This window comes from Bubalus bubalis, chromosome 24, assembly GCF_019923935.1.
Source record: "Bubalus bubalis isolate 160015118507 breed Murrah chromosome 24, NDDB_SH_1, whole genome shotgun sequence".
NCBI classification, from domain to species: domain Eukaryota; kingdom Metazoa; phylum Chordata; class Mammalia; order Artiodactyla; family Bovidae; genus Bubalus; species Bubalus bubalis.
The window spans coordinates 34587509-34612479 of record NC_059180.1 but is presented as its reverse complement, the minus strand read 5'-3'; the positions used below and the strand labels follow the sequence as shown (position 1 = coordinate 34612479).

At 47.4% G+C, this 24971-nt stretch overlaps 1 protein-coding gene across 4 annotated transcripts in view; it reads left to right on the top strand.

Moving 5' to 3' along the window:
- Positions 1 to 24971, top strand: part of ABAT (4-aminobutyrate aminotransferase) — an 88958-nt gene that overhangs the window by 44824 nt on the left and 19163 nt on the right. For all 4 annotated transcript variants that reach the window (XM_006063381.4, XM_006063382.4, XM_006063383.4 and 1 more), the window contains 6 exons: positions 2594 to 2708; positions 9589 to 9686; positions 11472 to 11501; positions 13752 to 13869; positions 16851 to 16900; positions 24578 to 24658. In XM_006063381.4, coding sequence (XP_006063443.4) covers positions 2639 to 2708; positions 9589 to 9686; positions 11472 to 11501; positions 13752 to 13869; positions 16851 to 16900; positions 24578 to 24658 — 447 coding nt within the window. In that variant the 5' untranslated portion in view covers positions 2594 to 2638. The remainder of the gene's footprint in view (positions 1 to 2593; positions 2709 to 9588; positions 9687 to 11471; positions 11502 to 13751; positions 13870 to 16850; positions 16901 to 24577; positions 24659 to 24971) is intronic.

Genomic DNA, 24971 nt, shown 5'->3' with positions numbered 1-24971 from the left:
GGGTTGCCATTTCCTTCTCCAGGGGATCTTGCCAGCTCAAGGACTGAAGCTGAGTCTCCTGCGTCTCCTGCATTGGCGGCAGGCCTTCACCACTATCACTACCTAGTTACCAGGCTGCTAAATTAACAGGGCTGCATTGAGTTGGCTGTTCTGGAATAGATTTTAAAAATTCATTGAGTTATCACAGAAAGAGTCTGCTTTCTCAGTTAATTTATGGTCACACTTTCCAAGACCATGCTTTTCTCAATAATATTTTCTCAGGTGAAAAGCAGCAAGATTTCCTCTCTTAACAGGAACATTTGTATTCATCAAGCCCCTTGCTTCTATAGTTAGGTGTTTTGTTAGTCACTGAATTAATCCATGTTGTCGTGAGCAAAGAAAGGTTTGGGGTTAGGCAGTCCCAAGCAATCCTATGATCAAGGCTAAATACCATGACCTCTCTGAACTTCTATCTCCTCAGATCGGAAATGGGGAGATACCCTACTCCCTGGATGGTTGAGCAGATTGAGGGGGATCAAGTACCCTTCAAAACAGTCACTTCTTGGAGGAGGAAATGGCAACCCACTCCAGTATTCTTGCCTGGAGAATCCCATGGACAGAGGAGCCTCACAGGCTACAGTCCGTGGGAATCACAAAGAGTTGGATGTGACTGAGCATGCACACACATTAATTAAACGCATCAATACGTTTTTAGAGAGGGATATGATCAATTAGTTTGAGAAGCACTGCCCTGGGGGTCCTCTGGTCTCATTTATTTCTTTCCCACACCTAGAGTTGCTAATATTTCCTACCCTATCTCTTTTGAGTTTTTTTTTTTTTTTTTTTTTTGGTGGCAAAGGGAAATAATAACATTTCAGCAAAAGATGGAAAATTTCAAAATCACTCCTATTTAAGCTTCCAGATAATAGTGGTCTCCATTGTGTGTCTATGTGTTCTCTTCTAATCTTTGTCCACATGCAAGATATATTTTTTCATAGAAGCCTTCTGTTACAACATTGAAAAAAAAAAGTCACTTCCATCCTGGAGGATTCTGGTGGCTCAGACGGTAGAGAATCCATCTGCCGTGCAAGAGACCCAAGTTCAATCCCTGGGTCGGGAAGATCCCCTGGAGAAGGGAATGACTTCCCTCTCCAGTATTCTTGCCTGGAAAATCCCATGGACAGAGGAGCCTGGTGGGCTACAGTCCATGGGGTCACAGAGTCAGACACGACTAGTCACATACATGCCACACCACAGCAGAAACCAACGCAGCTTTGTAAAACAACTATACTCCAATAAAAATAAATGAATGAATGAATGAATACATATACAATGAGAATCAGAAAAAATAATAAATGAAGGCATCCCATATTCATGTGATTGCCATTTTTGTGAATAAAAATTCTATTAAAAAAAAAAGGCAAAACCTGAAAATTCCACATCCTGGAACCCTCTTGGTCCAGAACACACTCAGGGTGGTTGATTGTGCTGGAGAAGTCCACCCCTCAAAATGGGCCCCGGGTACTGCTCTGGATCTGCAGGGTTCCCAGCGACCCAGCCACCAACATTCTGTATGTGAACAGGGCAGGGGCCTCCTGGCCTCCCCCACTGAGCGGTCACCAGAATGTCTGCTCTAGAGTTTCCTCCATCTGAGTTTTTCCATCATGTAGGATGCAGGCTACTTTGCTTATCCAGGTGGACAAGGCCCTCTCACCAGCTTGCCCACAGAGGGTCCTCCAGCCAACTCTGTCCTCTCTCTTTGAAAGTGGGTGTAACAATCCTACCTAGATACAAGGTCAAGAAAAAGACAATGTGGGGTACTTCCCTAGTCATCCAATGGCTAAAACTCCAGCTCCCAATGCAGGGGGCTCAGGTTCAATCCCTAGTCAGGGAACTAGATCCCACATGTCACAGCTAAAAGTTCGCACGCTGCAACTAAAGATCCTGCATGCTGCAACTAAGACTCAGAGCAGCCAAATAAACTAAGAAAATATTAAAAAAAAAAACACACACACACACACACAAGGTGAACAGGCTTTGATTTAAAGTGTATATACTCTGGAGACCTCCCTGGCAGTTAGAATTCTGCGCATTCACTGCCATGGCCTGGGTTCAATCCCTGGTTGGGGAACTAAGATCGTGCAAACCACGCAGTCAGAAATTTTTTAAAAAATAGTGTAGGCCTTCCCTGATGGTCCAGTAGTTAAGAATCTGCCTGCCAATGCAGGGGATACTGGTTCAATCCCTGGCCCGGGAAGATCCCACATGCCGGGGAGCGACTGGGCCCAAGTGCCACAACTCCTCAAGCCTGTGCTCCTCAACAAGGGAAGCTGCTGCAGTGAGAAGCCTGCCCACCGCAACTGAAGAGTAGCCCCGTGGCCTCCACTAGAGAAAGTCCTTTAGTTGCACAGCAGGGAAGACCCAGCAAAGCTAAAAAAATAAATTATAATTTTTTTAAATCATAAAAAGTAGAGTGTACCTTCTGCATGAAAGCAAAGGATCTGATATTAGCAGATCCTTCTCTACCATGTGGGGAAGTGGTGGGGAGTGGGAAACTTGGCCAGCAAGGGCGTGGCCTCTGTTGGCCTGACTCTGAGTTTCTGGTTTCTTTCAGGGCCAGAGCGTGTGACAGGGGTCTCTGTTCCCAGCGGAGGGGACCATGGCCTCCATGTTGCTCACCCAGCGGCTGGTCTGCAGCTTCCAGCACAACTACCGCCTGTTGGTGCAGGGTAAGCCCTGGGGGATGTTGGCAAGGACTGCTCCTAATGGAAGCTGCAATCCAGACTAGAGACTTAGGGGTCTGGAAGAGTTCTTGGGGACAAAGGGACCTGCTATCCCACCCACCCCCATTAAACTATCCCCTTGGCCGCCCCTCCCATCTCCAGCGTGTGCTCCTGTGCCCGGGAGGACAGCTCAGCAATGGGCAGGGAGCTAATCTGCCCTGGAGCCGCTCTGCTTGCCCCCGAGGCCAGAAGGGCCCAAGCCATCCCCACAGGGACTGTTGAGGGAAACACAGAGCTAGGTTTGCTGCCAAGAAACAAGGAAACTACAAAAACCCTTGTAATTCACCTAAAAGCTTCAAGGACACTAGAGAGTGGGCCCTATCCAAGGAATGGCCACACTGCCTCTCCCTCTCCATTACCTCCACTCACCCCGCACCCAAATGGCCAGCAGCTCATGCTGTCACTCAGCCCCTCTCAGTTCAGTTCAGTCGCTCAGTTGTGTCCAACCCCATGGACTGCAGCACACCAGGCTTCCCTGTCCATCACCAACTCCCGGAGTTTGCTCAAACTCATGTCCATCAAATCGGTGATGCCATCCAACCCTCTCATCCTCTGTCGTCCCCTTCTCCTCCTGCCTTCAATCTTTCCCACCATCAGGGTCTTTGCCAATGAATCAGTTCTTGCATTTGGTGGCCAAAGTATTGGAATTTCAGCATCAGTCCTTCCAATGAGTATTCAGGACTGATTTCCTTTAGGATTGCCTGGTTTGATCTCCTTGTGGTCCAAGGAACTCTCAGAGTCTTCTCCAACACCACAGTTCAAAAGCATCAATTCTTCAGTGCTCAACTTTCTTTATGGTCCGACTCTCACATCCATACCTGACTACTGGAAAAACCATAGCCTTGACTAGACAGACCTTTGTCAGTAAAGTAATGTCTCTGCTTTTATATGCAGTCCCTCTCAGATGCTTCCATTTCTCTCCGCCTCACTGAGTGCAGGCAGCATAGCCCAGTGAGCACCCTGCCTGTGTGATCTCAGGAGACCTCCCTCCAGAGTTCCCACAAGGAAGGAAAAGGTGAATCCCAGTTTACAGATGAGAAAACTGAGGCTCAGAGAAGCCAAGTCACGCAGCCCCTTGAATGCAATTCAGATGTGGGAAATAGAGCCCACCGACCCAAACCCAAGGAATGGACTTGGAGACACAAGATGCAGTGAGAAGCAAGGCTTTAATGATGATGTTGCCAGATCAGGTGTCTGGTGGGCAAGTTACAGTGGGGTTCTTATCCTCTTGGCACCCAAGCCCCTCCCCCAGCCCCTCATTGGTTGTGTACTACGGGGTTAACAATCTTCCCCACAAAGTCACCTGGATTTATTACTCCCCCTTTGTCTGGATTTTCCCATGCAAGTATCCTAACGGCTATTACATCAGCAAGCTGTCCCTCTAGGCTAGTTGTCCTTGAAAATGGACCACTTTTAAGTTTTTCTTACATCAGTCCAGCTCCAAACACTGGATTATTATCCACCCCCTCAATGTGTCTCCTGGGCTTCTCTGGTGGCTCTGTGGTAAAGAACCTGCCTGCCAATGCAGGAGACGAGGGTTTGATCTCTGGATGGGAAAGATCCCCTGGAGAAGGAAACGGCAACCCACTCCAGTATTCTTGCCTGGGAAATCCCACGGAGCCTGGCAGGCTGCAGTCCATGGGGTTGCAGAGAGTCGGGCATGACTTAGCGACTGAGCATGCATGCAGCTTGCATCCCAGCAGCTCTGGTAGCCTGCTTCGGATGCCTGCCCCTCCAGGTTGCCCCCAGTTCTCAGAGCTCCATGCTTGTTATCACGATGTCTCCTTCTTATTGTGCGTCCCGTCTGCCTTCTGAAGACAAATTGTCCATGGAGTCCTTGGTCTTCTTGTTGAATGTTGCAGGCGTTTCTATCTTGAGTGTGATAAAAAGCAGGAGTGTTGTCTCCTCTCCCACAGGCTTTATTTTTAAATAAACATTTATCTTGGAATATTTTAGATGTGCAGAGAAATTGCAAAGACAAAGAGATCCCACATGCTGTTCACCCAGTTTTCCCCAGTCTTATCATCTTACATCACCAGGATGCATTTGTCATTGCTGAGGAACTGACCTTAGTACTTTGATCTGAACCAAACTCTAGACTTGTATGTGAATTTCAGCAACTTTTTCTCAGGGCCTCCTTCTGCTCCAGGGTCCAATCCAGTTTCATCGTCTCCTCTGGTCTATGAGTTTCTCAGGTTTTCCTCTTTCTTTTTAAACCTTGATAGCCTTGAGAAGTTATTAGTGGGTTTTGAGGGTTTGTTTTATTTAATTAGAAGATAAGCATATTAATGCTTACCCCTAATTATGTAACAAATAAACTCCAAAGATGCAGGTCTGTTGTGTTCCAAGTAGAAGGGAGAGTCATTAGCATGGAAGATTCATCAGGTCTTAGCTGCGGCTCATGTACTACCTACCTGGCACAGGCTTAGTTGCTCTGTGGCTTGTGGATCTTAGTTCCCCTGACCAGGGATTGAACCTGCATTCCTCACATTGGAAGGCAGATTCTTAACCATTGGACCAGCAGAGGAGTTCCAAGTGTTTTGTTTTAAGCAAAAGCAGAGCAAATAACTCCAGTTGAACTTGATCTTGACTTTGGCTAGGCTCACATAGAGAACCCTTGCTGTTTGGGAAAATGGCATTTATTCATTGCTCTCAGAAGAAGATCTAGAGGACATTAAAAACATCAGACGGCAGCTTTTACAGTTTGGAGTTAAAAACTGACTGTGGATTGGCTCAGACCCAGGGGATTGGGTTGAATTTACCCACCCTGCCTGGTCTTGCCTGTCAGGGCACACTCCTGCCCTCTGGGTGTGCTATTTTATTCATGAATGGAAATGTTGGGTCATTCAGTGTTGATTCAAACTTCTTCCTCCTTTTGGTAGTAATTTGCCTTTGGGAGAAGTGAGTTGTTTTGCTGCGAATGTTTCATTTCAAAAACCCACACTAGATGAGATGGACTATACATCCATGATGCTCACAGCATCTGGGAAAGGAGAGGTCCAGTGGACAGACTGCCAGCTTCACCACTTTCCATCTGTGTGGCTCTGGGAAAATTAATTGACCTTTCTGAGCACAGTGTCTCCTTTAACGTAAGACTCATAATAACATTTACCTCCAATGGGGTTGTGAGGATTACGCGAGGTAATCCATGGAAATTACTCGGAATGATGTCCAGTATGTTCACCGTGAGTGCTCAATAAATGGACATCTGCTCACACAGCTTGATAGAAGGGATACTGGAAAAGGCTTTCTTGATCATTCAAATCTTGTTCTTTTTTCTTGTGGTTTATAGCACTTTATGTCATCATTAAGTGTTGTATTGGCATTTGGTCATTTTCCTCTACAAAAAGTCACAATTGAGATATAGTAGGAAAAGCACAAGTTTTCTGGACTCAAGTTCTGGCCTTGCAAACTTACTAGCTATGTGACCTCAGGAAACTCACTTAACCTCTCTGACCCTCATCTGTGAAATGGGGACAGTATCTGCTCACAAGAAGGTTGTGGATTAATCAAAACAATAGGTGGGGGGCTTCCCTGGTGTTCCAGCAGTTACGACATCACCTTCCAATACAGAGGGGTCAGGTTCGATCCTTGGTCAGCAAGCTGAGATCCCACAGGCCTAGGGCCCAGAAACACCAAAACATAAAACAGAAGCAATATTGTAACAAACTCAATAAAAACTTTAAAAGTGATCCACATCAAAAAAAAAAAAGTCTTTAAAAAAAGAATAAAATAATAGGCGAGCATTTGCCTAAATATATATGAGCGTCTCCATCTTCCTTTTTCTGATAGCACATTTGCAAAAAAAAAAAAATTCAGCAGACTCTGATTTTCAGGATTTCTGCCCAGCATTTTTGTCCCTCTCCCAGCCACACCCAGAAAGACTTGGAACACTGTAGGAACCAGTGCGGTTCCTGACCCAGATGCATCTGCCTCGCACCTGGCCTTGGCATCCCCCTCTCATGCCCCACCCATCTCCGCTGTGTCTCCCAGGTCCTACCCTGACCCCGCCTCCCAGCCCTGTTTACTCATGGTCCCGGCATCCTGGCAACCACAGCTCCCCGAGACCTCACATGCTCGGCTTCGAGGTCCTTTCAGCTGCAGGTCCCACTGCCAACTGCCTCCACCCCTGGTATTCCTGCAGCCCCCAAGAAATCTGATTGCTACAATGCGATGTCAAGACATTTTCTGGAGAAAGGAAGAGAGGACTTGTGTGTCCTCGTGAGAGGATGACTTACTGCTTATAGATTTTTCACTGTCCCCCCTTTTCTGGAAACAAAGGAAGAATGGCAGGTTAAGAGCCCTATTTATCCAAATAGACCTGTTGAATGCAGGTCTGGTTGGAATCAGTCTTGACCAGTAATGCTGAGTTCAGGCCAAGGAAACAAGAAACAGTTGAGTGTGTGTGCGTTGTTTTTTTTTTAAGTCATCAGTATGGTCCATGATTTTTAACTCTCTGCTGTTGGAATAAGATCTTTAGGAATTCCTTTTTCATTGTAAGATCAAACAAAAGATAATAAAGCTGGTATCTTCACGCCTGAAAATAAGGGTGGTATTGGATTTTAACTGGATTTTATGTTCAAAGGGCTCCACTTAATTGCATAATTAATTCAGAAACCTTTGATATTCCAAGCAATTGTGAAAAATTAAGAACTTATGTTTTCTAATGTCATGGCTTTTTATAGTTTGGCAGGTCGTGTGTGTGTGTGTGTGCGCGCATCAGCGTGTATGACAGAGAGACACTAGTATGTTTTAGTATTTGTTTCCTTTCCTGTGTAATGCAATAAATAGCAACTACCCCTCAGAGTTGTGGAAAGATGAAATAAGATCACATACATGATTTTTTTTCTTTTTTAAAAAAATTAATTTATTTATTTTAATTAGAAGCTAATTACAATATTGCAGTGGTTTTTGCCATACATCAACATGAATCAGCCACGGTGTACATGTGTCTGTCCATCCTGAACCCCCCTCCCACCTCCCTCCCCACCCCATCCCTCTGGGTTGTCCCAGAGCACCGGCTTTGAGTGCCCTGCTTCATGCTTCGAACTTGCACCGCTCATCTGTTTTACATATGGTGATATACAAGTTTCAATGCTATTCTCTCAAGTCACCCCACCCTTACCTTCTCCCACATAGTCCAAAAGTCTATTCTTTACATCTGTGTCTCTTTTGCTGTCTTGCATAGAGGGTCGTAGTTACCATCTTTCTAAATTCCATGTATATGCGTTAATATACTGTATTGGTGTTTTTCTTTCTGACTTACTTCACTTTGTATAATAGGCTCCAGTTTCACCCACCTCATTAAAACTGACCCAAATGTGTTCTTTTTTTATAGCTCAGTAATATTCCATTGTGTATATGTACCACAACTTCCTTATCCATTCATCTGCCGATGGACATCTAGGTTGCTTCCATGTCCTGGCTATTATAAACAGTGCTGCGATGAACACTGGGGTACACGTGTCTCTTTCAATTCTGGTTTCCTCAGTGTGTATGCCCAGTAGTGGGATTGCTGGGTCATATGGCAGTTCTATTTCCAGTTTTGTAAGGAATCTCCTCACTGTTCTCCATAGTGGCTGTACTAGTTTGCATTCCCACCAACAGTGTAAGAGGGTTCCCTTTACTCTACACCCTCTCCAGCATTTATTGTTTGTAGACTTTTTGATGGCAGCCATTCTGATGGGTGAAGATCACATACATGATTTATATGAAACATCTTATTGTTTAGTCACTAAGTCGTGTCTGACTCTTTCTGACCCTATGGATTGTAGCTCCCTCTGTCCATGGGATTCTCCAGGCAAGAATAATGGAGTGGGTGTGCCACACCACTTTCAGGATCTTAGTTCCCCAACCAGGGATTGAACCCTGGCCAGGGCAGGGAAAGCATCAAAGTCCTAACCACTGGACTGCCAGGGAGTTCCCATCGCCTGGATGATTTTTAATTGACACAACTTGGAGCACAACTCGAGGAGATGCCACTGACCTCTAGTGGCTGGAGGCCAGGGATGCAGCTAAACATCCTATACTACCCAGGGCAGCCTCCCACAGCAAAGAACCATCCAGCCCACAATGTCAGCAGTTCCAGGGCTGACAAATTTGAGTCTATATATACATATGGAGGAGACACAGGTTTGATCCCTGGGTTGGGAAGATCCCCTGGAAAAGGAAACGGCAACCCGCTCCAGTATTCTTGCCTGGAAAATTCCATGGACAGAGGAGCTTGGCAGGCTACAGTCTATGGTGTTGCAAAAGAGTCAGACATGACTGAGCATGCACACACAATACATATGGATATAGATAAAATTTTTTTTACAAAATTTGGATAATTTTTATTAGGGATACATAATATTCCCAATATTCTGCTGTCCATGAAAATGGTGGGACATGGCACATTCTATTTACTGACCTTCCTTGTTGGACATTCAGGCTGTTTCCTCTCTGTTGTTGTTAGAAACAATGCTATGATGAGTATTTTTAATCTACATCTTTTTGCACTGGTCCAATTATTTTCCAGATGAATCCTGAAAACTGAGGTTGCTCAGTCGAAAAGACTAGGAAGTCGGCATCACCTTAGCCTCACAACAGTGGGATGTGAGCATGCCTGCTTGCCTACGGCATCACTGGCACCAGGCTTTCCCACTTCTTGAAATCCTCAGGGTGCTTGTGGTACCCATATCTGACCACACTCAGAGTTCTGGGATCGTCAGGCTGGCGTGGGTCTCAGGCCCTGGCACTGCCTCTGTTGGGGACTCCCAGTGTTGTAAGGGCAGGATTCTCATATCCTCTGTGCTCAGGGGTTTCTCACCACCTGTGTTTACTGCAGGATCCAGACACATCAGTCAGGCTGCAGCTAAAGTCGACGTTGAATTTGACTATGATGGACCTTTGATGAAGACGGAAGTCCCAGGGCCTAGATCTCGGGTGAGTTGAGCACACTTGAGTGGTGTGTTTCAGAAAAGAGCAAAAAGGGCCCATGGGGCAAGAACACAGCCATGCTGAGGGCCCTGTATCCTTAGTTGCTTTCAGAGAGTTCACCACTAGAGATCCAGAACTTTAAACCAGGCCATCCTTCCATAAGAAGTCAAAGAAGTCTTCTTAGAGGATATGTATCAGTTATCAATTGCTGTAATAGTGCTGCATAACAAACAGTCCCAAAACCTCAACAGCATACAAGTTGCTCATGCATCCATGGTTAACTGGCAGTTGGGTAGGCAGCTGTGTTGGGCTCATCTATGTGCCTGAGGGATGACTGGCCACCAGTTGATCTATGTTAGGCTTGTCTTGGGTCACTGTGGTAATGTGGCTCTGCCTCATGGGTCTCTCATATTCCAGCCAGCCAGCCTGGGCTTGTTCTCATGATGATGGAAAGGAGTGCTTGCTCTATGTCTCTTGAGCCAGGCTCCCCACTGACCCACCATTACTTCCACCTCGTTCTGTTGGCCAAAGCAAGTTACATGGCTTGTTTCTGAGTCCAGAGTCAGAGGCTGGGGCAGAGCATCCCACCAACAGTGAAAGAACCTGACTGTGTGATGTGGCACAGGGTGTGTATGGCAGATGCCTCCCTGAGCTTGATCTTGAAGGGCCACAAGGAGGAACTGGCAGGAGTGCATCCTGTTCTAGGTGAGGGGAATGGGGACAAGCCCGCAGGGTGACAGTGCATGGTGTGTGAGAGACTGTGGGCAGCTCAGAATCCATGGAATAGATGTTAGAGACATGGCGAGGGGTGTTGCGGCTTCTCCCCAAAGAAGCTACAAAATCTGCATACACCACGCTTTGCAAGTCTGGTTAGCCTTGATTCTGGGTTGTGAGTCCAATACTGTTTCTAATGTTTGCATCTAAAAAATAACAGTGTAAACCTTTGTAATACAAATTTATTTTTTCTCTGCATATTTTGCAGGTTTTATCCATACACAGTGTCTTTGTTTTTTAAAAGTCAAAAGATGTTTCTTTTGACATTGAAACTATTTAATAAACTAGAAGTCTTTGTGCTGATGTAAATGATTGTAGCTATTTTGCATGGTTCTTTGCTAACAAAAGAAGACTTTTTTCATGCATATTTCTATTGGTGAGGGGTGAATTTTAATTTAATAATAGTAAAATAGCTGGAATAAATTTCATATTCTTATCATGAATATTATTTTGTATTTTTACATGGAAATATATGATTTTATGACACTAATTGCTAAAGTTTACTTTCTGTGACTTCTTTTCAGAAATGAAATCCTTGTAAGAGTAAAACCCCTGGTTTATAATTCCCAGTTGCTATGTATAATTGTACAAGTGATTTATGGAATATTCAGATTATAATTATAAATGGTGCAGATTTCTATTTTCCTAATGGTGTGTTAGAGCTTTTTTTCCCCTAAGTAAAAAAAGAACCCATGCTTTTCTGGACATTAGATAAATATCTTCAACTCAATTTTTTTTGGTTAAATATTTTAGTTTTAAAATATAACTTGATAACTTGATTGTTATCTTTGAAGTGTCCGACCCTCCAACCTGTCTGTTGTACTGGTAATTGAACTGGCAAGAATCATTTCCCACCAACTATTTCTCTTAGGGATTTAAAAAAATATGTATAATATTGTTGACTAACTATTAGGTTATTGACATGAAGGGGGAAAAGCCCCAAGACTTGGGAAAAGGTGAAAGATTTTAAGCAAGTGTATGTCCTTGCTATGATGCTTTTTTTCTTCTCTCCTGCAGGAGCTAATGAAACAGTTGAATATAATTCAGGTAAGTGGGGAATCCTATCTTTGCTTCTTGGTTACAACTTAATCTGTGCTTATTCTTTTTATAAAACGTGCTTTTGTTCTAAACCTTTTTTTTCCCCTTAATTTCATCTGTTATTTCTTCTTTGACTCGTTGGGTTTTTTTGTTTTTGTTTTTGTTTTAATTTTTTATTTGGCTAAGCTGGGTCTTAGTTTCAGTACGCAGGATCTTAGATCTTTGCAGCATGGGGGATCTTTAGTTGTGGCATGTGGGATCTAGTTCCCTGACCAGGGATTGAATCTGACCCCCCTGCATTGAGAACATGGAGTCAGCCACTGGACCACCAATGAGGGGTGTCCCTCATTGGTTATTTATATAGTGTAATTCCTACATTTTGGTGTACTTCCCAAACTTCTGAGATTTCTAATCTCCTTCAACTGGGGTTGGAAAACTTATTTGGAATGATTTCAATCCTTGGAAATTTATTGACCCTTTATTATGGCCTAGCATGTGGTCTATTCTAGAAAATGTTCTGATGCACTTGAGAGGGACATATACCCTGCTGTTGTTGGGTGGGGTGTTCCACATGTGTTTGTGAGATCTGCTGATTCTGAGTGTTGTCCACATTTCTTTCCTCATTAATCCTCTTCCTGGTTGTCCTATCCATTATTGAAAGCCAGGGACTGAAGTGTCCAACTAGTCTTATAGAATTATCATTTCCCTTCAGTTCTGGCAGGTTTTGCTTCATGTATTTGGGGCTGTATATCAGGTTTCCCAGGTGGCTCAGTGGTAAAGAATCCGCCTGCAATGCCGGAGACATGGGTTCGATCCCTGGGTCAGGAAGACTCCTGGAGGAGGGCATGGCTACCCACTCCAGTACTCTTGCCTGGAGAATCCCATGGACGGAGGAGCCTGGTGGGCTGCAGTCCATGAGGTTGCAAAGAGCCAGACATGACGGAGCAACTAAACAACATCAGCTGCTTACATGTTTATGGTCTTCTTTGTGGATGGACCCTTCTGTCATCATAAAATGCCTCTCTTTACCTCTAGGAACATTTTGTTTGTTTACCAGTTTCATCTGATATTAGCATAAAACATCCAGCTTCCTTATGATTACTATGAGAATCATGTAGCTTTTCCTATCTTTTTACTCTCAACCTAATTTGTATTCTAGAATCTAAAATATATCTCATGTAGATGGCATATCACTGAATCTTTTAATCCAGTCAGATAGTTTCTGATTTTTTTTTTTGACTTGCTTAATCCATGCACACTTAATGTTACTATTGATATAGTTGTATTCACAGGTTCAGTTTTATTTTCTGGTTTCTTTAATTTATAACATTTGCTTATTTGGCTGCACTGGGGCAGTGGTATGTGGGATCTAGTTGCCTGATCAGGGATTGAGCCCAGGCCCCTTGCAGGGGGAGCAAGGAGTCAGCCGCTGAGCCACCAGGGAAGTCCCCTGTCTTATTTTTTCTTCTCTCTCTTTCTCTTGTCTTTTTTCTTCCTCACCTCGGTTTCTACTAATTTTTGGTACATAATGTGAAAATCTTCTAGTGTACCATTTCCATTCCTTTCACTATATACTATATATATTATATTATCAATATATAATCACTATTGTTTTTTAGTTTTCTTAGGCCCTAAGACTTACCATATATATCTTAACTTTCCAGAATTTTCTTCAGATTTATTTTTCAATCTTTTTTGTTGGGATAAATAGAACACATACAGGGGAAAAAAATCATCAAATACAAATTCACAGCATCATAAACGACTATAAAGCAAATCACCTATGTATTGATAATTACCTGCAGGGCAAAAAAAATCCTACATTTTCAACACCACAGACACCATCCACGTGTCTTTAAATGGTCAGGACTTGGTGTGAACCCAGGTCTCCTGCACTGCAGGGGCTTCCCAGGTGGCAGTAGTGGTAAAGAACCCACCTTCCAGTGAGGGAGACATGAGAGACACGGGTTTGATCCCTGGGTCAGGAAGATCCTCTGGAGAAGGGCATGATAACCCACTCCATTATTCTTGCCTGGAAAATTCCATGGAGGAGGAGCCTGGTGGGCTACAGTCCATGGGGTCACAAAGAGTCGGACACAACTGAAGCATCTTAGCACACATACTCCTGCATTGCAGGCAGATTCTTTACTGTCTGAGCCATCAGGGAGGCACTTTACTTCAGCAGTTCAAGCTTAGTCCTGAAAGACTGAGGGTCTAGGGAATTTCAGTGACCCTGATCCAGTCTCTTCTCTCCCCAAGAATGCAGAGGCTGTGCACTTTTTCTGCAATTATGAAGAGAGTCGAGGCAATTACCTGGTGGATGTGGACGGCAACCGGATGTTGGATCTTTATTCCCAGATCTCCTCGGTCCCTATAGGTAAGAGCTGGAAAATAAATCCTTGGATGGAGCTTCTCTCTGTGTTAGTCATGGTTATCTGGACTTCAGTCACTCCTTCCAAGAGACACAACCTTGTGTGTGTGGCCAGACACTTCCCTCAAGGGCAGAGGAAAAGAACAAGTCATTCGCAGAGGGTGTATTACAAAAGGAACTTTACGTGTCTTTTCTCATTTACTCCTCCCCCAAAACCCGAGAAGTATGGGTCTGGGTGAATATACCCGTTTTGTAGGTAAATAAGCAGAGCTTGGAGAGGAAGCACAGGCAGGATGTGAACCCGTGGCCAACGTCAGCAGTCTTAGGACTCCTGGAAGAAGGTCGGAGGTGGGGATTCAGTGACAGTGGTTAATTAAGGGAGAGCTGGGTGGGGGTGGCACAGAGCTGGGGGAAAGGGGAGGGAGAGAAACAGCAGAGAGCAGAGGGCAGGTGAAGAAGGATGAGGTCTCAGCCAGAGACCAGCCACAGCCTGATTCCACGGGGCGGTGGGAGTAGGGGCTCTGGAATGTGAATTGCAGCCCAAAGTCAATCCCAGACCAATGCGAAGAGGCTGATCTTTTGGTCCCCCTGGGCCAGTCGGGTCATCGTGCATCAGCTGCCAGAGGGAAGGATGCCATCTTTCAGGCAACCTGGCTTCCATTCATCAAGGGCAATTTGCCAGAGGAGGTGGCTGGAACCACTTTCAGTGTCCCCCTCCCCCCAGTATACATGCACCCAGAGCAGCTGGAAGAGGGGTGGCTGGCCCAAGAAAGTGTCTCTCTCAGCAGGCTCACCTCCTGGCCATCCAGAGCCAGGCTGTCCTACTGCAGGAGGGAGAGGCAGGGCTGATGGGCACAGGCTGTTTGTAGCTTGGCTGGTCCATGTTTCTTTGGTCGATGGAGTCCTCACAGCATCCGCCAGTCTGTAGGCTGAGTATCTGTGAAGACTGTCCCTTCGTGGATAATCCTGGAGCATTTGCAGCTCCCCACCCCCCTCCAGCCCCCTCCACTCACCTCCAGCCACCTCCACTCACCCGCTTAGGGTCTTTCCGCAGAGATCCACCCCACCATTAGGTTTCCACGCCTCCTCTGCTTTTGCCAAGTTGGGTCCCTCAAACCTATTTATTTCCCATGAAGATGAGATCCAACAGCAGGCAGATAGATGACTCATTGTTTCTGGTAAGTTCATCATTCAGAGATGCCTTGGCCTCTGAAGGTGACCTGGAGTCTGAGATTTACGAATGTCTCTCCACGTCCTACCAGAGTGAAAGGGGTAAAATCTCGCATTATCCCAAAACTGTGGGCCCATCTCTTCCTGGCTAACCCCTACATCCTCCCCACCACCACCTAGGGCTCCTTCAGCTCAAATCCCCAGCCAGCCAGCATCTCTGTGGGGGCCAGTGGAATTGGGCTGATCAGACTGGCAGCAGTTGTTAAAAGACCAGAAGTTCAGGGCTTCCCCGGGGGCTCAGTGGTAAAGAATCCACCTTCCAATACAGGAGACACGGGTTCGATCCCTGATCCAGGAAGATCCCACACGCCCTGGAGCAACTAAGCCCGTGTGCCCCAGCTTGTGAACCCGAGCTCTGGAGCCTGTGCCCCACAGCAAGGAAAGCCACCGCAATGAGAAGCCCGCGCATAACAACTGGAGAGTAACTCCAGCTCTCCAAAACTAGAGAAAAGCCCACACAGCACGAAAACCCAGAGCAACCCAAAATAAATACATAAGTTAAATTATTTTTTTTAAAGGCCAGAAGTTCTAAAAGTTTTGTCTCTGGCCACCTTTATTTTACACCTGTAGTCATTGAAATAATTTTTTTTAACTAATGATTATTGAAAATTTGCTGTCTGGCATAGTGTCTTCCAAGGGCTTCTCAAGTGGCCCTAGTGGCAAAGAACCTGCCTGCCTGTGCAGGAGATGTAAGAGACTCGGGTTGGATCCCTGGGTTGAGAATATCCCCTGGAGAGGGGAATGGCAACCCACTCCAGTATTCGTACCTGGAGAATCCCATGGACAGAGGAGCCTGGCAGGCTACAGTCTATGGGGTCGAAAAGAGTCTGCTGAAGCAACCTAGCCCGCATGCATAATGTCTTCCGTGTTCTCTCACTTAATCCCTACAACCATCCTATAATGTCGGATCTTTTAATATCACCTCAGGCCCATCAATAAGGAGTCAGGTTTCAAGGGGTTTCAGGGTTCCCCCGGCTGTCCAAGGAGCCTGAAGGTTTGCATCAATGACTCTGCCTCCTAAGCTTCTATAATAGCAGCCTCCAGACAGCTGCCCCTGCCCTGCAGTGTGGGCAGGGGGTGCCCCATGACATCAAAGACTCGGGTGTGCAGGGACTTCCCTGAGGGTCCAGTGGCTAAGACTCTGCACTTCCACCGCAGGGGGCACAGGTTCAGTCCCTGGTCCGGAACTAAGATTCCACCTGCTGCTTGGTGTGGTTAAAAAAAAAAAAAATCCAGCAATAGGATTTCCTGATCAGAGGGGCTAGCTCTGCTTTCATCTTTCTTTCTGAAGCCAATAAGAAAAGCTGCATCTGTGGCTTAATGTGATTCCCTGACACTGCCTTTATCTACTGAGGCAGAAAAGTTATCAACATCCAGGCAACGTGGTAAGAGTCAGAGCTGAAAGACCTCTGGCCACAGGTCAGTTGGAAAGACCCCCAGAGTGTTCCTTCCTGGCGGAACAAGCAATTCCCAACCTTGGTCCCGGCACCCCTGGGCGTGGGGTGTGTGGTGGAGAGACTGAGGAAGAGTGTTAATCACTCTTTCCCCTGGTCCTCACACCACTGCCCCAGTCCACACCCGCTGCATCCGACAGAGTGAAGTTACAGGGCTTTTCCCAGACAGGGCCCCAGGAATGGGCCTTTGTGTGTGAAAAGGGTTGCAGGGTTGGAAGGGAAAGGAGGGGGCAGGCGATGGGGTGAGGGGCAGGGGACCCCCGGATATGATGCTGGTCTCTAACTGTATCTTCCTCTCCCCAGGTTACAACCATCCTGCTCTCATGAAACTCGTCCAACAGCCTCAAAATATGGTGAGTGCCCGGGGTTGTGTTCATGGAGATTCAGAGGGTGACTGGGGCAGCCTTTGGAAATGGTCCATCCATTCAGTCCTCCCTGAAATATTTGTTGAGTCCATACTGTGTGCTAAGCCCTTGGAACGCCTTGCCAACACCGCACCCTGCTCCCACAGAGGCAGCCAGTTAACCACACACATAAGCAGAGAATCGCAGCCATAGGAAGCACTACCGAGCGAGACAATCAGTGCTGTGTGGGCACAAGACAATGATCATGATAATAATGAGCAATAATTAAGAGCATAATACGTATAAAGACTGTGGCCGGCACAGATCAAACATTGCCAAGTCTCTGAGGCAGCTACTGTTGTTATTCCTGTTTTACAGATGAGGGAGCTGAGCACAGAGAGGTTAAGTATTTGTCCAGAGTCACACAGCCAGAAGAGGTGCTGGAGATAAAAAACCCAAGGGAGCTGGGCTTTTTTAGGGATGGACGGGCTGGGGGTTGGGGGAGAGTGGTCTCTGTAGGGAGTGGAGGGTGGGAGGGAGAGGTGCAAGGAGCTTCAGGAACAAAAGAGGGCAGGGCAGCCGGATCGGAAGAGCCAGGAAGGGTCCAAGAGTGATGGGGTGGCAGGCAGGGGCCGGGGCAATTTCCCATCCTTGGCATTGCTACCATTTGGAGGCGGATTCTTCTCGGTGGCGGGGGCCGTTGACTGATGACGCTGGCTGTAACACACATGGAGATGTGCATACACACTAATGTGCATACACACTAAGCGTGCTGTGTGCGTGCATGCAGTCGCTTCAGTCGTGTCTGACTCTTTGTGATCCCATGGACTGTAGCCCACCAGGCTCCTCTGTCCACGGGATTCTCCAGGCAAGAATACTGGAGTGGGTTGCCATGCCCTCCTCCAGGGGATCTTGCCGACCCAGGGATGGAACCTGGGTCTTCCCGGGTTTGCAGACAGATTCTTTACCATCTGAACCACCAGGGAAGCGTACTACTGAATGAATTTTCCCCTGTAACCCAGTGTTTCTCAACTTTTTCTTCCCATTATCACTCGCTTAAGGAGCCTTTTTTTTTGGCCACACCATTCTGCATGTGGGATCTTAGTTCCCCAACCAGGAATTGAACCCACACCCCCTGTAGTAGAAGCGCAGAGTCTTAATCACGGCACCACCAGGGAAGTCTCTCCAGAGGCTTTTTAGACATTATTTCTCTAATTATCCTCCCCAAACCACCCTGTTTTAGTTTCCTGTTGCTGGCATCACAAACTACCACCAGCCTAGGGATTTAAGACAACAGCCGTTTGGGGTCTCACAGATCTTGTGTGTCTAGAATCCGGTGAGCAAAGCTGAATGCTCTGCCTCGCAGCTCACAAAACTGACGTCAGCTCTTAGCTGGAGGCTCCGGGGGAGGATCTGCTGTGGGGCTCATTCAGGTCGTTGGCAGAGTTCGTTTCACGTGGTCCCTCCAACGTCAAGCCAGCAATGTATGATCCTGCTCTCTTTGTATCCCTTCGCCTCTGCCCTGAGCAAAGGGCTCGTGTGGTTGCAGTTAGCCCACCCAGAAGATCTAGGACTGTCTCCTTTCTGAGCTGAATAGAAAGCTTAATAAGATCTGCAAAGCCCCCTCTGCTGTGTAACATAGTCACAGTTGTGGGGAGGGGATAAGAGTAGGGTATCTTCTTGGAAGCCATAATGGTGCCCACAACACACCTATGATGCATGGTATGTCTGTACGTATGAAGAAGGGTGAAGCGTTAGTCACTCAGTCGCGTCCAACTCTTTGTGACCCCAAGGACTATAGCCCACCAGTCTCCTCTGTCCATGGAATTCTCCAGGCAAGAATACTGGAGTGGGTTGCCATTTCCCTCTCCAGGCAATCTTCCTGACCCCGGGATCAAGCCTGCATCTCCTGCATTGCAGGCAGATTCTTCACCACTGAGCCACCATGGAAGCCTCCCCTTACTTCTAACAGCACTTGGACAGAATGGTACTGCGTGTGCTCTTTATCACGTCGGGCTTATCTCACTCAAAATCCATCTGGAGTTGTGTCCTTGGTAGCCAAAGGGCATCCATCCTCCCGGCTTTAATCGTTCCATTGTGTGAACACACTGTAATTAGCATCCTACCTACCTTGGATGAGCATCTGAGTCACTTCGCACAAAGGCCACTGCTGTGGACCTTCCAGTGTGTCTGTTGGTGACACAGTCTTGCATTCCACGATACAAGACATAGACAAAGCCAGTCCACCTCTACAGCAGTGTGCACACACGGTGAGCCTCATCAGATCCCCAGATCCCTGGACAGTTTTCCCTCTGGCCACTCCCCAACCCACCCCCCTACCCCAGGCACCACGCGTCATTAGGGCTTCCATTTTTCTTAAAGTGTGACATCATGTCCACACATAAGGAGTGTGATTCCCAAAAAGAAAGCAAAGAAAGACAGGAGGACTGAAAGCCTGACCCCGGCAGGAACCAACTCTTATTTTTTTATAATATTTGTATATTTGACTGCCTTGGGTCTCAGATGCAGCACGTGGATCTTTGTGTGCGTCATTCAGGATCTTTGGTTGCAGTGCACGGGCTCCCTGGGCTTCCCCCCTTCATGGTTCAGTGGGTAAAGAATCTGCCTGCCAATGCAAGAGTCGCAGGAGCTGCAGGTTTGATCCCTGGGATGGGAAGATCCCCTGGAGGAGGGCATGGCAACCCACTCCAGCATTCTTGCCTGGAGAATCCCACGGACAGAGGAGCCTAGCGGACTACAGTCCATGGGGTCGCAAAGAGTTGGACACGACTGAAGCGACTGAGCACGCACACACTCTCTAGTTCAGTGTGCAGGCTCTACAGCTCAGGCTCAGTAGCTGGGGCAAACCTCCACGTCATGTGGGGTCTTAGTTATCCAGCGAGGAATCGAACCCATGTCCCTGCACTACAAGGAGGATTCTTAACCACTGGACCAGCAGGGAAGTCCCCTCTCCAGCCATAAAGAAGCAGCAGAAGGTAACAGGAAAGAACTCAGCTCCTCTTTACCTGTGGGCCGGTGTACCTGCCTGGGAGGGACCTGGGGATGGTTCTCACCTCTGATGGGTTGACAAGTTCAGGGGCTGCTCTGGCAGAAGCCTTGTCCCCCCACCCCCCAAACCCAGGGTGTCTGGAGAGGCCTGTTGGTGTCTCCGAGCGTGTGTTTACATTCAGAGCCCGGCTTTGTTTCGAAACGTTCTGCGGATCCCAGATGCCTCAGCAGTTGGTGCTAAAAAACTGTGTCAACAAACACGCCAGACACATTTGCTGTGTCAGCTGCTTCCGGAGGCAGAGTGGCCCCAACAGCACGTGATTTCCAGGCCCAGGGATTCTGATTTGCGGGGGCAGGGGCGTGAGGAATGCCCTGCGTCCACCTATCCCTGCCAAGAACCTGGGCACCACCCTTCATCCTCCCTTCCCCCACCCAAGCGGGGACCAGTCCTAGCTCCCCCTCTTCCAGTTGGAGTTTCCCATCAGCCCCTCTCCATCCCTTCCTCCCACCTCCACGTCCATTCTCACCTCCTCCAAACCATCCTCCAAACTGCTGTGCCTGGAACGCGCTCCTGGTACCCACTGCCTTCAGGATGCCTCCCAGCTCCTCCTCTTCACTTGCAAAGCCCTTTGTGATCTGGCTCCTGCTTCTTCAGCCTCGTTTCTTTCTTTTTTTAAAAATTAATTAATTTATTTTTATTTTTTTGATTGCACTGGGTCTTCATCGCCGCAAGCAGACTTTCTCTAGTTGCAGCGATCGGGGGCCACTCCTCCTTGTGGTGCGCAGGCTTCTCAGTGCAGTGGCTTCTCTTGTTGCAGAGCACAGGCTGTAGGCACAAAGGCTTCCGTAGCTGTGGCGCGTGGACTTAGTTGGTCCTGTCGTGTGGAATCATCCTGGAAGAGCAATTGAATCTGTGTCCCCTGCATTGGCGGGCGTATTCCCATCCATTGTACCACCAGGGAAGTCCCAGCCTCATTCCTTAACATCTGTTCACTTAATGATGGATGGAATACCTACTGTGTGCTGGGCACTGTCTTTGGTGCTGACCTCGATGACAGGATCACAGTCTAAGTTACAGTCCAGAATAGTCTGGACCAGTGTCTGGATCACAGATCAGATCTGCCTAGATTGCCACCCAGACCGTAGTCTGGATCAAGGTCTAGATCACAGTCTGAGCTGATGTCGTTCTTGCAGAGGGCTGGGTGTGGGGCAGGGAGACTGGCACAGCCTCAGAGAAGTGACCATTGACCGCCGCAAGCTCAGCAGAGTATATCTGAGGCATCAGACAGGACGACCTCGATTGACGTCTTGGTGGTCATGGTGTTTTACCTGTCCTGGGCAGGCTGTTGCCAAGTCATTGAAGTCCTGAGACGGTGCTTATCAACCCTTTCATACCCCAACCACATCATCTATAATTCATGTCCAGGGTCACCTGGATCTAACCGGTTGCAGTTAAAACTTCTTATGTCCCCGGGGCGGCCTCATCACACTGCTCACGGGCTATACAATAATCACTGGTCATTGCATGTGCCTGGTCACTGCAATGAACGATGAGTGCCGACTGACATCCGTGGTACTTTGGCTGGGCTGGCCGTAGGGCAGCTGACCTTATCAGCTAAGACATCAGTGTGACCTCCAGGCCTTTCCACCTGCGTGATTCTGTCCTTCAGGACTAGCTCCTGCCTCATCCGTAGGCTGTGTCCTCTCACTGGCTCTTGACGAACACCCAGGAAGGCGGCCTCATTTTCTCAAATAAGGACTAGAGAGGTTAAGTGACTTGCCCCAGGTTGCACAGCCACTTAAACCAAAGCCCATTCTCCTCCTTCTGCACTTTACAGCTGCTGAGTCTGATGGCGAGGATTCTAGAAACCTGTCCTCAATTGATTCTGCTACCCAGAGTCCCAGATACCTTCTGTTCTTAATGAAGGCCACGCTTTGCCGAACAAGAACACCACCCCCACATCTTGCCTGGGCCCAGAGAGGCAGTCAGCCCAGCCATCTACCTGTGCTGGCAATTCCCCTCCACCCTGAGCTCATGACGTGTTTGATTTCCTCAGAGGCACATTGACTGTGTGTGTGTGCGCTTAGTTGCTCAATCGTGTCTGACTCTTTGTGACCCTATGGACTGTAGCCCGCCAGGCTCCTCTGTCCATGCGATCCTCCAGGCAAGAATACTGGAGTGGGTTGCCATTTCCTTCTCCAGGGGACAGAATGAATGTCTTGAAGCCAAAACAAAAGACTGCTCAGCGCCTCCCACAGGCCACTCACGGTCTCCGGTCTCTGCCAAGCCTACTTACCAACAGCATCTATAGTTTCAGGTGGAGGCTGCCTGCAGTGCTGGCAGAGGATGGGATCGGAAGTCAGCCAACCTGGGTTTGACTCATGGTTCTGCCTCTTTCTATCTGTGTGACTTGAGGCAGGTTGCTTGACCTCTCTGGTCCTCCATTTCCCCGGCTCTACAATGAAAAGGGTTAACTCCCCCCATTGTTATTAGACCTATCCAGCTAGTCACAAAGAAGAAAAACCAACAGAGACACAAGGCTACCACGAAGTCTAGCCAGCCACGCCGAATCGCAGTGCCACGGAAGAATGGGTGCTGGGGCCCGCCTCTCCTTGCATTTCCTCCTGTTTGGATTTGCACTGAGTTTGTTTACACAGCTGAGTCTGAGAGAGAGGGGTGCCTGAGAATTTCCAGGCTCAGTCAATCCTTCCTTAGTTTTCAACTTGACTCGCATAGTTCCTGGACCAGGCATTGAACCTGGGCCCCTTGCATTGAAGGGCTTCCCTGGTGACTCAGATGGCAGAAAATCTGCTTGCAATGCAGGAGATGTGGGTTCGATCCCTGGGTCAGGAAGATCCCCTGGAGGAGGGAATGGCAACCCTCTTCAGTATTCTTGCCTGCAGAATTCCATGGACAGAGGAGCCTAGTGGACTATAGCCCCATGGGGTTGCAAACAGTCAGACATGACTGAGCAATTAACACTTTCACTTGCTTTGAAACCATTAGTCTTAACCACTGGACTATCAGGGAAAATCCCCCAATCCTTTTCTGATGACCTCATTGCTTATCCGCTGTACAGCCCCCACTCAGACTCTTGCTGATCCTTCAGGGGGCACTGGCTGCACCTGGAGAGACAGATCAGCTCTGTTCTTATCCCCATTTGCATTTCCATTTGCATCTTTTCCATAAGGGTGGACACATGTTGATACGTTTATCAACAGCCACAGAAGGTTCACCACTCAGTGAACCCTAACATACAATGGTGACCTTTGCACATGCCATTTTACCAGCGACACAACATTATCATCAGTGGATGTGCCTTCGTTTGCTTAACCTAATTTTGGCATTTAGAGTGGTTCTCCTTTTTGTTGAGTGACGCTCCCTCGTTTCCTGGGTTTCAGAAGCGAGTGTCTGTGTAGCGTCAGATATGCACTGTAGATTTCCTTACAGAGGGAATCCTTCTCTAGACCTGCCTCTCAAAAAAAGGGAGTTTTCTAACACTACTTCTCTTCATCGGCAGCTCTTTCATTAGCCAGCTTCTTCATCCGATTGCTCTCCTACACCTCACTCTCTTTAAAACTTAGTTACTGAGACCTCTTTCCCGTTTTTGTTTTTTTTAATTAAAATATAATTCACATGAGGTCAGATCCATCCTTTGCCATATACAATTCTATGGATTTCAACAAACCCATAAACTGGGAATTCCCTGGTGGTCCAGCATGGTTCCACAGCAGGGGGCATGGGTTTGATCCCTGGTCAAGGAGCTAAGATCCTACAAGACACTTAGTGGGACCAAAAAATAAATAAAGCTTAAATTTTTTTTTCAAATTTATTTGATAATTTTAAAAATAATTTTATTTATCTATTTATTTTTTGGCTGTGCTGGGTCTTCATTGCTGCACAGGCTTTTCTCTAGTTGCAGGGAGCAGGGGCGACTCTGTAGCTGCAGTGACAGGCTTCTCATTGGGGTGGCTTCTTCTGTTGCAGAGCACAGGCTCCAAGGTGTGCTGGGAATCTGGAAAAGCAGGTGGGCAGTTCGTCAACGTGAGGCTGCCGTCAAGGCATCCTTCTTAAATAAAACTTTTTGGTGTTGTTCAGTCGCCAAGTCGTGTCCTACTCTTAGCGACCCCATGGACTAGTATGCCAGGCTTCCCTGTCCTTCACTATCTCCCAGAGTTTGCTCAAACTCATGCCCATTGAGTCAGTGATGCTATCTAACCATCTCATCCTCTGCTGCCCCCTTCTCCCGTCTTCAATCTTTCCCAGCATCAGGGTCTTTTCCAGTGACTCGGCTCTTCGCATCAGGTGGCCAAAGTATTGAAGCTTCAGCTTCAGCATCAGTCCTTCCAGTGAATACTCAGGGTTGATTTTGTTTAGGATTGACTGGTTTGATTTCTTTGCTGTCCATGGGACTCTTAAGAGTCTTCTCCAGCACCACAGTTCAAAAGTGTCAATCCTTCAGCACCAATTCTTTCTTTATAGTGATAGCGCAGTACCCCAGCCAAGAAACTGACACTTTGTTTTCAACCCAGAGCCATCCTAGTGGATTTCTCTAAAAGTGCAGGAAAATCTGTCATTCCTGGAAGTGTGAAACACATCCACTCTGAAAAGCATCGCCGGTGGGCGGGACCTGGGTCAGGCAAGAAATCACTGCTGGCATCCTGGCTTTTTTGCAGAGCACATTCATCAACAGACCTGCCCTCGGAATCCTTCCTCCGGAGAACTTTGTGGAGAAGCTCCGGGAGTCCCTGCTCTCAGTGAGTGACTCCATGGGGACAGACTGCAACATGAGGACCCACCTCCGCCCTCCCCACCGCTGGCCCTTGGCTCTGATCTTCAGGAAGCCAGAGTAGCTGGGAAGGAAAGGGTTGGCATCCGTAGCAGTTAAGGATGGGGTGTTTCTGCATTAGTCTCACTCTTCCTGCTGTTTCTTTCAGGATGAGTCTTTTTAAATTTTTCCTTGGAAGAAAAGCTGGGATCCCTCGCGTGCTAGGGGGTGGAGTAGGGGGAAAGGGAACCCAGGGGAACTTAAATTAGCATGGATCCCACAACTGGAGCTTTGCCTGTGTC